Below are 13,409 nucleotides of genomic sequence, written 5' to 3' on the forward strand. Positions count from 1 at the left end.
TCTTCCTGTCTTGGTTAGTGAGTAGAAAGAAAAGCTTAGGGATCATGTAGACCAATGGATTTTAAAATCTAAGTGAAAGAAACTGGTGGCATAGCGGGGGAGTGTGGTGTATGGAGGGAGCAGTAGTTGAAGCAGGGCCTTTCTTATCACCTCCTTGCCTCAAAATAAAGGGATTGTACTTTAGTGTAGCTAAGCTGTAAGGGAAGTTCTCTTACACTCTGGCCCAAGCCCTGCCTTGGATCCCAGGAGACCCCAGGAAAAGTAAAGAACTGTTGTGTGTGTCTGTCTTTTTTTTTTTTTTTTTATGGCAAACCTGTCATTAAAAAGGTAGCGTACAGTTCCATTATAAAATGGAACCTGTTTTTGTTACAAAATATGATTTTTTTTCGCTTATGTTAGGATAGAGCTAAAACAATTCAGATGGCTGGGAGCTTGCCTCACAGGGAGCTCAGATACAGGGAGGGGGCCTATCCATTATTAGACCTATAGGCACGCTCTTTCCTGCTGCTCAGGTGTGACCGCGGGTGGGGAAAGCCCCAAAGGATGGGAGGTTTCAGTGGCAGCTTGCTTGGTGTCATGGACACTGCTGTGGGTAGTTAGATTCAGGTAAGTGAGGGCCGAGAGGATAGTGAGTGCGTCAGAAGTGGGTTCGAGGCTGGGGTGAGTGGGAGGAGCATGTCCTTGTTATGCGTCTTGAGCGTGAGACGCAGGGGGCTGTCGGGAACAGGTTCTGGACATCACCAACCGCGTCTCTTAGGCAACAGGCAACTACAGCATTGGAAGGAAAGTGCAGAAGATTCGAGCCAGACTGGCAACAACCTCCCCAGCATATGCGTGCAGACTCTGAACCAGCCAATCCTTACCTAAGAAGAGTTCATCATTCCAATGTGGTAGGGACTTCCTGTTGCTGTTGCCATGGTTTCGCGGGCGGGACTTAAAAGAGGCTTCCTTTGTTTGAATGGCTCTCCAGTCCCCTTGCTCAGGTTTGAGTGCGGTGTGTGTTGTTCATTCCACCTGTCTTTCTCAGCCTTCATCTTATGGGCTGTGGGCAGAAAAGCAGCGGAAAAGATGGATGATCCTCCGAAGATGGACGATCCTCCGATGTGGGTGCCTGTCTGTTTTTTTTAAAGTCTTAGATGGCAGTATTGTGCCATACAGACCCTTCTCTTCTGCCCTATGTGTTTGAAAAAATACTGTGAGTCTTTTTAAACTAAAAGAGGCTTTCCCCCCTTTCCTTCTTTCCTTCTCTCCTTACCCTTTCTCCTCCCCTCCCCTTCCCTTTCCCCAGTAAGATTTCTGCCTGTCTGGAACTGGCAATTGAGTTAATAAATTCTAGAGTTTACCTTGTTGATATTCACAGCCTTGGAACAAATCCCTTTATTTTTCAAGTTGGCTTTACTGTTGTGAGGCAGCCTAGACGCTACAGCTACTTGTATTTTAGCTTCTCTGAAAAGCCTTATTATTCTACCCCCTGCTTTCCCTGGGGTTTATCGACCTTTATCAATGTGTTCTTTCAGTATAGACTTTGTTGCACTTCCGTCTGGATATTTCTGTAAAGTGTTAATGAAAACAGTTTTTTCCTACAGTCCCAAAACCCAGTGGTCACCATTAATTGCACTTTTATGGTAATTGCCTCAGAGGTTTTTCTAATCCATACGGGTCTTTTAAACATACTGGGATGCATATTTATACCTTTGCTTTATCATCTTAAAAACTTATGCAGAAAATAAGACAAAATTCCATTGACATATGTAATTGCTGAGTCACATTGTCACCTGAACATTTTCTTCAGTGTGACAAAATTATTTAATAACTGATATGAAAATACAAACAACCCACAGCCCCCATCTCAATATCAAATATTATAAAAGTATTGTTGCTAAGGACAAGATCTGTATTAGTTTGTTTCTTTTTTTACTCACCATCGATTTTTAAGCACATAAAGTGGCTAGCAGTATGTTCTGAATAGATATGATGTATATATGAATTAGTGTTTGATTTCGGCAGGGCAATTTTGTTTACAAATACAATGTGACATTTCATAATATCCTGTAGTGCTTAAACAGTTTTCTATATGCCTTCTCTTTCCATTTAAACTATGTAATAAGTATCTTACTGGAATTTGAAACCATCTTTGTTTCCAGGTTTACATTCCTTCCCAGAGTCTTTGTTCTTATATTTAGCACAAAAATGTATTCTACAAAAGAGTGTATAATGTAGAATGTGATTCCACATCTGTGTGCCAGAGTTGCCACAAATACGAAGGATGATGCTTTTAATGTGTGCTTCAGTGTTGATAGCCTGCATAAATAGTGCAACAGGTCCTTAGTTTGAGGCCTCACTACTAGATGTCACCTTATTGCTATCTCTATTATTTGTCTTGACATGCATAGTAGGGAAAGATTTTTAAATCAGCATTTTATTTATTTATTATGTATTTATTTACTTGAATCTGGGTATGATACAAATCTCCTTAGATGTAACCTCTTGAAGTTCTCATTCCTACCTTTCAGTAGGAAAAGCACTATATAATTTTGAGTGAACGGAGTCAAGGAGGAAAATCTTAATATTTTAATATTTTCATAGTCTTATATTTCTAGAAGCAGTTATTGGCTTCACAAGTCCAAACTTTTTATATTAATTAAATTTGCTTTGACAATATTATAAATAAGTCAAACCTTTTATTTTATGAGTACATTTTGCATGAAAGTTAATTCCTATTGTATGTGAACTTTGGTTTTTTTGTGCACTCTCCATCATGTATAAATTTTGAAAAATTGATTTAATGTTGCAGATGTAGAAATTAACCCCACAGTGACACATATATTATAAATGTTTTCCTTTTAAATTACGGTTGTAGCTTCCAGTATGTAATTATTATTACTACCCTACCCCCCACTTCTCTGCTGGGGGTAGAACTTGGAGCTTGAAGCACTCAGGTATACACACTGCCACTGAAGTACTGCTGCCTCCCTCCTAGCATTGAAGCCTATGCTCCACCGTTTTATTCCTCTGTGCAGAGCTGACAGTCCCATCTAGTTCTCCTTCCCCTGTCGCTCAGTTTTAGCTTCCTCCTTTCATTTTTCCACTATTGTAAGGTAGTCTGCATCAAAATGCTTTGAAGACTCCAAATAAAAATTCAAAATGACTACATGTTTAAATAGTTCCCTAACTATAAGTTGTTAAACTCACTCACTACCCTCTGGGACTCCAATATATGTCTGTTCCCCATATCCCTCGTGGTAATTTAGCACAATTACATGCTTTTATACTTTCACTAGTAAGACACATTCTGATTCATCAAAGCTGCCCATACACACACATAAATTTAACCTTCACCCATGAGGGCAGAGCTAGTAGTTGTGGAAACAGGTATCTTCTTCCTTTTGTAGCTGAGGGGGTGGTAAGCAGTGATGATGTTATCAAAGGAAGAGATGAATACAAGGTGTGGCTGGGAGTGGTAGCTCCATTAACAATAATAACTTCTACCATTTCCACCTTAAAAGGAATGTCAGCACTGAGAGAAGACCCACAGGAACTCTACTTGCTTTCTCTGTCATCTGCCAGTTTTACTTCATTGTCCCTATGGAGAAGGCTGACTGCTTCTTTGATCCTGTCCAGTAGGTCTGGGAGTTTACACAACCTACTGAAGAAATGTTTTTCACATATTCACTATTAATTTATTATTAATCCCATGTGATGAAATGGCAGTATCTTTTGTTTGCTCGTTTTGTTGGTTATTTTTGAAATAGGGTCTGCTTGTGGGGGTCAGTCTGTTTCTAGTCTGCTGCTTCAGCCTCCCATGTTCTGGGATCAGAGAAGTGTGTCACCACCCTGACTTTCTAATTCATTTCTGTTGTAGTCACTTTGGAATATATGGAAGAGAATAAATGAAAAAGTGTAATCCTTTCTTAATGTGTTTTGCATATTGCATTCATTTTTCCATAATTGTGGTAATGTACTGTTCAATATTAGATTACGAAATAGTTTTTTCCTATTAGGTAATTAGCATACTTTCTTTTTGTTTCTCTTTTTTGAGACAGGGTATCTCTGTGTAGCCTTGGCTATCCTGGAACTCACTCTATAGATTCAGAACTCAGAGCTTTGAACTCAGAGATCTGCCTACCTCTGCCTCCTGAGTGATGGGATTAAATGCATATGACACCCCAGTCTACCATCTATAGTTTCTTAAAATTCAAATTTCCCAAGTCTATCATATCTTGTCCTATAACATGATTAACAGTTCTTTTATTGTTTCTGACAAAGAAAAAATAATGCTATGACAAACATTGTTAGGACATCAATGTCTTCATTTTAAACAGTGTGCCTTCTGTGGCTTTCTGCCAATTGGACAGATAACTACAAAACTCCTTTGACGTAAAACCTTGCCAGTATCTGCACCATTGTGTACTGAGATTACTGTTAACCTTCAAAATGTTACTGTGTTGAGATTTGAATTTGTTGTCTTTTTTTTAAAAAAATATTTTTTAAGTTATTTATGCCTTAGTACCTTTTCATACATTTAAGCCCTGTACATTGTTATATACTCTTGTGAAAATGAATTTTTAAGATTTTATGTGTGATATTAATTTTAAAAGGAATATATTACGGCTGGAAGTGGCTTTGTTCTTCCACAGTACAATTAAATCTGTGGGCTGAGCATCCAGTTATGCCAAAAAGGGGCAGGGGACAACAACAAACAATGAATAAATGAACAGTAAAACAACCCAAACATTTCTCTAGGACCATTCTGTCAGCCATGCACTCCAGATATTTCCATGTGCAAATTTATAATCTGAAAAAGATCAAAGTTGCATACTTGACTCCCTGCCCTATGTAAACTGCCACGATGGTTCAGTTCTGTTATTGGCCTATCTCAGGGTTCTCCTTGGTGTCTCTCAGTTGAAGAAACAGGTTAATATGAATCCCCCTCTTCCCATATTTTACGTCATACTTCCTTGAGATGGATATTTCTGAACAATCTTACCACACTAAGACTTTAGGGGATAGAACACATAGTCTCCTTCTTGGGACTTGCTGTTCATGTTATAACACAGGTCCCACTCCTGACCATGTGTTCTGGTGTTTTATTACATCAGGAAGCTTGTGAGCTTTGATTCTTAGAAGCATATATACTCAGTCTTTGCCACATAAGACCACCAGCTCTGGAAGTACACCGTTAGGGAGAGCAAAATTTTCCTTATATCTTCAAAATGGCACACAAAGAATTCTGCTACAACATTCTATAACCTATAATGCCAGATAATTGAATTTAGGAAAAAAAAATCTTGTGCTGTTTGGAAAAGATAAGATACACACAATCACATGAAGGAACAGGACCCAACTCTTTAGAGATTTGTTTTTCAGTGATAAATGAAGATATGATGTAGGGAGTCCAAGAAGGTTGCAAAGATATGCTACCTTGAAAAAAGATGATTTTTTTTTCATATTTCTTGGTTAAGTTTATGCCTAGTTAGCAGCTTACCAGTATTACAGACTAAGTTAGCATAGTGGTTACTCCTGGGTGTACATAGAGGCACTCTTGGTTAAGGTTATGCCTAGGTAGCAGCTTACCAGTATTACAGACTAAGTTAGCATAGTGGTTACTTCTGGGTGTACATAGAGGCACTCCTAGGGACGGTTAAGTTTACTCCCTTTCTTTCTTTTCTCCATTGTCTTTTCTTGTTTGAGACACGGGGAAGAAAACTTAGAGAGATTGTGATCCCAGTAAATTTCAAACCGTTTATGTGCAAGAGACTTTTTTGGGGAAGGGATATCCGATGGGATGTAGATGAAAGGGGGTCTTCTCTTACACTCTCCTACCTAGTTGGTGCTATCCTCTGGTTCTTAAAGTTGAAGAAACAGCCAGAAAACAAAAGGAGTTTTGTTTGTTGGGTTATTGTTTTTCAGGAAAATAGGAGTGGTGACGGAGCTTGGACTGGAAGGGGTGGTCTCTTGAGCCTGGGTCAAGGTCTACCCGTCATGGGGCCTTGTTTGCTCACAGTACTGTTTAAGACCCACTTAAGTAAATATGTGGGTAGTTTGGTTTTTTTCCACCCTCGATTTCTTTGAGGTTTGAGTTAAAATATTAAGAAAGCTTTATTATTTTTTTTTATACTTGACCAGAAGCAGAGATGTAAGTAGAGGTACTTGGCCGGTACTGGACAGTAGCATGCTCGGGGCATGACTACCAGTAGGAGATTTTGGAGGGGAATAAGGTCCCCAGGAGGAAAGGTTCCATTGGCTGCCTGCATTGTGTCCTGGGCCATGAGGTGGGCATTTAGGGTTGGAGGGGATGAAGGCTACAGGGAAGATAGTAAGCGCAGCCAAGTGAGAGTAACTATCAAAGGCTGGGAGAAGTGGGAGGAGTATGTCTAAGGACTGGCACACCCCTCTCACGTGGCCTCCTGGGCAGTAGTAGGTCCTACTTATCAGTAGTTCCATTCTGCCTCAGCGGTTGCATCCCTTGGCCAGCAAGGAACTACAGCATTTGAAGGAAAGGCCTGCCTCAAGAGGGAGACTGGCAAGGCCTCTCAGGACTCCTGTGACAGGCTTGGAATTCGCCAGTACTATACTACAAGGAGCAACATATTTCAGATGTGGTAGGGACTTTCTTATGCTATTGTTAATGGTTCTGTGAGTGGAACTAAGGGAGGCTTCTGTTATTGGTGCAGACCACTTAGCTTCATGGGCAGTTGTGAGTTCTCCGTATGGTCTTTCCGGTCAGTCTTCTCAGTTGGCTTTTCATCTTTATTTAATTGGCTGGCAGTAGAAATTCTCAGAAAAGATGGACTTTTCTGATGTCAATGCTTATTATACACTTCTCTAATCCTTATATAGCAGTATTTCCTGAGGCAGTGTGCCTCTCTGCACCTTCCCTTTGCGAGTGGGAAAAAAAAATCCTCACTGCAGAGCCTCTTTCTATTATGGAGGCTTTTAAAAAAAGTTACTGTCTTGGAGCTGGAGATTAAGATACCAACTTCAAGATTGCCTCCAAACAACTCCCTGTATCTTGAACAAAGCCCTGTTCTTTCCAAGGTGCCCTTGTTTTAGTGGTACAGCCAAGGAATTCATTCTTTTTTCCTTCTGGCCTTGGAATTTATGCACCTTTGCAAATAGATTTTATTACACTATATACTAGACATTTCTGAGTATTAATGAAAACTTTTTAAAAAAAATTAATTTTACTTTTTACTTATTTACTTTATATTCCACTCACTGCCTCTCTCCCTGTCATGCCCTACCACAGTCCTTTCCCCTTCCCCTCTTCTTCTTTTTTGAGCAAGTGCACCCCCCAGTAGCCCCCCTCCCCAAGTCTCTGCAAGACTAGGTTCTTCCTCTCCCACCGAGTCCAGCTAGAAGACATATCCTACATACAGGCAAAAGCTTTTGGGATAGCCCCAGTTGTTCAGGACCCACATGAAGGCCAAGCTGCACAACTGCTACATATGTGCGGGGAGGCCTAGGTCCAGCCTGTGCATGCTCTTTGGTTGGTGGTTCAGACTCTGAGAGCCCCCAAGGGTGCAGATTAGTTGACTCTTGGTCTTCCTGTGGAGTTCCTTTCCCCTTTGGGGACTACAATCCTTCCTCCTGTTCCTCCATGAGAGTCCCCAATCTCTGTCTGTCTGTGGCTGTGGGTGTCTGCATCTATCTGAGTCAGTTGCTGGGTGGAGCCTCTCAGGACAGCCATGTTAGGCTTCTGTCTGCAAGCATAACAGAGTATCATTAATAGTAGCAAGGATTGGTGCTTGTCCATGGGATGGGTCTCAACTTGGGCTGGTTATTGGTTGGCCATTCCTTCAGTCTCTGCTCCCTCCCCTGTGCCTGCATTTCTTGTAGACAGGACAGATTTTAGGTTGAAAGTTTTGTGGGTGTGTTGGTGTCTCTGTCACTCCATTGGGGTTCCTGCCTCGCTACAGGAGGTGGCCTCTTCAGGTTCCATATCCTCAATGTAGTGAGTCACAGCTAAGGTCACCCCCATTGATTCTTGGGCTCCTCCCATGTCCCAGGTCTCTGTCTGGACCTGGACATACTCCCTTCCCTCCTGCCCCCCAGTCAGTTTCAGATTTCCATTCATTTTCATGGCCATCTAGCCATCACTCCTGTACTTCCCTGCACCTGATCCTGATCCCCCCTTTCCCCTCCATCTGCTTCTTACAAATATTTTATTCACCCTTCTAAGTGAGATTCAAGCATCCTCACTTGGACCTTCCTTCTTGTATAGTTTCTTTGGGTCTGTGGAGTATAACATGGTAGCTGTATGTTACAGCTAACGTCTACTTATAAGTGAGTACATACCATGCATGTCCTTTTGGGACTGGGTTACCTCACTTAGGATGATATTCTCAAGTTCCATCCATTTGCTGCAAACTTCATGATGTTTTGGTTTTTGATACCTGAACAATATCCCATTGTGTAGATGTACCACATTTTCTTTTACCCTTCTTCAGTTGAGGGACATCTAGATTGTATCCAGCTTCTGCTTATTATGAAGAAAGTTCCTATGAACATAGGTGAACAATTTTCTTTGTGGGATGTTGGGTTGTCTTTTGAGTATATGCCTAGGAATGAGTGGTATAGCTGGGTCTTGAGTAGAACTATTTCCAGTTTTCTGAGAACCTCCAGATTGATTTCCAAAGTGGTGTACAAGTTTGCACTCCCACCAGCAATGAAGGAGTGTTCCCCTTGTTCCACATCCTTGCAAGCATGTGCTATCTCTTGAGTACATCTGAGAGAGGACTAATAACTAAAATTTACAAAGAACTAGAGACTAACTCTCAAATAACCCAATTAAAAGATGGGGTACAGAGCTAAACAGAGAATTCTCCACAGAGGACTCTTGAATGGCTGAGAAGCACTTAAAAGAATTGTTCAAAGTCCTTAGTCTTCAGGGAACTGCAAGTCAAAACATCTCTGAGATTCCACCTTACACCTATCAGAATGGCTAAAATAAAAATAAAAACAATTTTTACCCACATATTCTGTTCGGTGATTCTTGCTTTAGAGGTTTTCTCCATGAACGTATATTTGCACATTAAATCTGTAATTATTTTACTGTACAATTCCTGCAAATTATGGTAATATGCACATACATAATTAGTCTATGATAGGTTGGTCCTAGTAATGAGTAACTATTATGACAAAGTTCTTTCAGACCTGATTTGGAAAACAAAAGTAACCCTTGAATTCCTATGTAAATGTTAAACAACAAAGAACCCAAGCTCTACAAGTTATTCCCTCTCCTCACCCCACTCCCTTAACCCTACCTCGATCACTAGGACATTCACAGAGCAATGTCTAGTCTATCCTCAACACCAGCATCTGTTGAATACAGGAGCATTTCTTCTGGATTATTTTGTTTATGCATGAGGTGTGTTTTTCTTTCTTCCTTCCTTTCTTTCTTTCTTTCTTTCTTTCTTTCTTTCTTTCTTTCTTTCTTTCTTTCTTTCTTTCTTCCTTTCTTCCTTTCTTCCTTTCTTCCTTTCTTCCTTTCTTCCTTTCTTCCTTCCTTTCTTTCTTTCTTTCTTTCTTTCTTTCTTTCTTTCTTTCTTTCTTTCTTTCTTTCTTTCTTTCTTTCTTTCAGACAGAGTTTCTCTGTGTAGTCCTGGCTGCCCTGGAACTCACTCTGTAGACCAGGCTGGCCTCAAACTCAGAGATCTCCCTAGTGCTGGGATTAAAGTTCTTTCTTTTTTATATGTATTTTTAGTTCACGTGTGTTGGTGTTTTGCCTGCATGTCTGTTTGTGTGGGTATCAGATTCCTGGAGTTTGTGAGCTTTCATTTGGGTGCTGGGAATTGAACCCTGGTCCTTTGGAAGAGCGACCAGTGTTCTTAACTGCTGAGTCATTTCTCTGGCCTTATATTTGCAGTTTTTTGTTTGTTTGTTTGTTTGTTTTGTTTTGTTTTGTTTTGTTTTTGCCCTGGAAGAGTTGGACTAGTGTTTATTATGCAGAAGGGAAGAAAACGGCTCCCCGAGTCATAGTTTCCCTTAGCACAGAAGTCACTAAGCTTTTGCCTCGGGTGGGGGTCAGGAGGTGATGAGCACAAGTCCAGTTGCAGCAAGCACAGTAGAAGACAGTGTCCCTGCCTCCCCCGGCCTCCACCCTCTCCCAGGCCCCAGAGGCAGGCCTCTTCTCCAGCCAGTGCCTCTTATAGCTCAGATATCAATAGGCATGGATCTTGGTTCTGTCTCTTCACCACAAACACCCTCTCTCCTGACACAGTCACCAGCAGTGTGTGTTCACCAAAGACCACAGACAGGCATTTGAAAGGGATGTTCGTGCCATGGTGCAGCCTGAAGCCACAGGCTGTGCTGACCAGCTTTGAGATGGCATTGGCTACCTGCTTATCATTCTTAAGGTCCCCAGATGATGCCAGCACTGCACCTTCGCTCAGCACCAGGAAGCCAAACTGGTCTGGGATTTGCTCAAGCCCTTTGGTCAGTGCAGAAGTTGTTGCAGGCATTGGTGCAGGGGCTGCAGTTTCTTAAAGGATGTTTCCTTCCACTTTCTTGTGGGTACGAGTATGTTATTACAATTTACAAAAAGGCTTTGACATTCTTACTTGGGTGTGTCTTTTACTCATCCTTGGATTCCAGGGCAGAAAAGCATCCTCTAAGCCAATATGTTGTCTAGAGACTGACAATGGCCATTGGTAAACCTTTATATTCTTTTTCATGTTTCTTGATGCTATTGATAACTTGACCCCACATATGTGATGTGCTGTCTCCAAATCATATATGTTAAAAGAAGTAAATAAATACCTGTTTCAGGTAGATAATGCTTTACATTAATAGTCAAGAGATTTTTTTTTTTTTTTTTTGCTTGGCGTCTGGCGAGGGTAGATTGTTATTCTTGTTGATATCTACAGTATTTGCTACTAGGTATAGTAGTTATCTCTTATGAAGCATGCCTTGCTATGCATATGTAGTCTTGGTTAACCTGATAATTGCTAACCTTGAACTCCTGGGAATCCTTAGTCTCCCCAGTCCTGAGATTACAGGCACCTGTGATTGCAGTGGAAATTGGGGTTTTATGGCCATCTGCTAGGATTTCCAGGTTCTTGTGTCCCAATGAGGAACTGAATAAAGAAATGAAGGTAACAGCAGAAATAGATGCAGTTTATCAGGAAGGAATACACTTCCAAGGGAGGAAATAAGCTAGAGCTGGGAGGCAGATTAGAAGCATGGAGGATTGGGACTTTTACAGCTCATTTGCACAATACGGGCTTTTTTGATTACAGTTTCACTTTTATTTTTTCCATGTAGACTTTGGTAGTGTATGTAGGGCATATTGTTCTAGTCTTCTCTCTGCAAACTCATTTATTTTGGATGAGACGGTGGGGGCGGGGAGGGAGGAGTAGAAGAGAGAGAGATTGAGACAGAGAGAGAATGTGTAGTGGCTTCGCTAATCACAGTTCTACCATTCCACACTTAGAGAGGGCGTCCATTTTTGCATGGTAAAGTGTTTTAAATCTGCTTACTATCTTTGTCTTCTGGTATCCTGACTTCATTGTTTAGATGGATGGATAGGGCTGGTACTTGTTGCTTAATCTACTGAGGATATCTCAGCACATACACTCTCTGACTTTGATTTTTTTTTTTTTACTATATTTTTTAAGTGTGTCTGGAGACATGGCTCATTGGTTAGGAGTACTGGCTACTCCTCCAGAGGACCCAAATTGATTCTCAGTACCTACATGACTGCTCACAGAAATCTGTAACTCTAGTTTCTGGATATCCAGTGCTCTCTTCTGGCCTCTATTGGAACTACAAATGCATGTAGTGCACAAATTACATGGTAGGAAAGCACCTATGCACATAAAATACATTTAAAAATTAAAATCCTGTGTGTGTATGTGTGCACACATGTGTACACGCATGCTTGTGTGTGAGCACACACCCACACATCATCATATGCATGTGTAATTCAGGTGACACATTTTGGGAATATTTTTTCTCCTTTTATCACTTGGGTCCTGGGAATATCCACAGCCTTGGAGGCAGACACCTTTCCCCACTGAGCCATCTTCCTAACCTGGCAATTCATTTCTATTCTAATTTTGTACAGAAAATAATAAGGGAAATAATCATTGAAGAGCTCATATACATCTTATTTCAGTGTGTTTTGTATATCACATTAAATTTTTCCCTTTCAAATACTACCAATATATTCTCTCAAAGTATGTTATTCAATACTGAATTCTGAAGTTTTCATATTAAATAATGAATACATTTTTGGAAATTCAAATTCTTTGTATTCTAGCATATGTATCTTCTACAATGTATCTTAAAGTTCCTATATTTTTCTTCAATTATAAAAATTATACAACAAATACCATAAATAAACAATTTCTCTAGTTTTAGGCAATGTGCCCTTTGTGTATTGTTATAAGTAGAGATGAAAATAATATCTTTAAAATCCTTTGAGAAGGATTTTCATACCTTTAAATATATATGCACGTGAGGGTCTTTGTTGTTGTTTTTTACTTTTTAAATTTATATTCAGTTCTAGGGGGTGAACCAAGGATTCATGCATACTAAGCAAGCACTTGACCACTGAGCTATAACCCAAGCCCTCTTTTAAAAATACTTGTATACTTGATGTAGATGATGATTACCTTATAGATATCTTCTTTGTATCTGAGAAATATAACATTTATTAATTTATACATTGTATGAAACAGTTTAAAAGCTCTCAAAATTATATACAGAAATATATTCTGAGGAAAATATATATCTCAAATTAAGTAATATTAAAACCATCTAAAGGTTCATCTGAAGAGAGAGAAAGAGAGAGAACCTATTGCATGAGGCTAATAGGAAAAGCCCAGCAATTTAAAAAATAAAACAAAACAAAAACAAATGCTAGAATGCTAGAAAGATGGCTTAGCAGTTAAGATCACTGACTGTTCTTCCAGAGGTCCTGAGTTCAATTCCCAGCAACCACATGGTAGCTCATAACCATCTGTAATAGGATCTGATACTCTTTGCTGATGTGTTTTAAGACAGTGACAGTGTACTCACATATATAAAATAAATAAACCTTAAATGAACCCAAATTTCTCAAATGCTCATTAATTGAAATTAGTTTACATCCAAATTAAAAATAATACTACCTGGTAAGTTTATGCTCTGCTGCTTAAATAAATCTTAGTGCAGCAGTCTTCAACTCATGGTTTGAGTCCCACCCCAGTATCACATAGCATATCCTGCACATCAGATTTTTACATTATGATTCACAATAGTAGAAAATTATAGTCATGAAGTAGCAGTGAGAATAATTTTATGGTGGGGGTCATCACAACATGAGGAATTGTATTAAAGGGTCACAGCATTAGGAAGGTTGAGAACCGCTGACTTAGAGAATTATTTTACCTAGCACTTATTTTCAAGAATGAAATTAGAAAATG

The 13,409-nt window shown here is 39.9% G+C and overlaps 1 protein-coding gene and 1 pseudogene across 2 annotated transcripts in view; one reads left to right on the top strand and one right to left on the bottom strand.

Annotated features, from left to right (window-relative positions):
- The first annotated feature begins 707 nt into the window (after positions 1-707).
- Positions 708-13,409, top strand: part of Vcf2 (VCP nuclear cofactor family member 2) — a 28,156-nt gene continuing 15,454 nt past the window's right edge. The window contains exon 1 of one of the 2 annotated variants that reach the window (XM_029473220.2): positions 708-890. In XM_029473220.2, coding sequence (XP_029329080.2) covers positions 886-890 — 5 coding nt within the window. In that variant the 5' untranslated portion in view covers positions 708-885. The other variant, XM_029473218.2, reaches the window with a different exon arrangement.
- Positions 10,149-10,463, bottom strand: LOC110287031 (ragulator complex protein LAMTOR4 pseudogene; annotated as a pseudogene).

The sequence above is a fragment of the Mus caroli genome, unplaced genomic scaffold (genome assembly GCF_978045245.1).
Source record: "Mus caroli unplaced genomic scaffold, Mus_caroli_1 scaffold_5, whole genome shotgun sequence".
In the NCBI taxonomy this organism is placed as follows: Eukaryota; Metazoa; Chordata; class Mammalia; order Rodentia; family Muridae; genus Mus; species Mus caroli.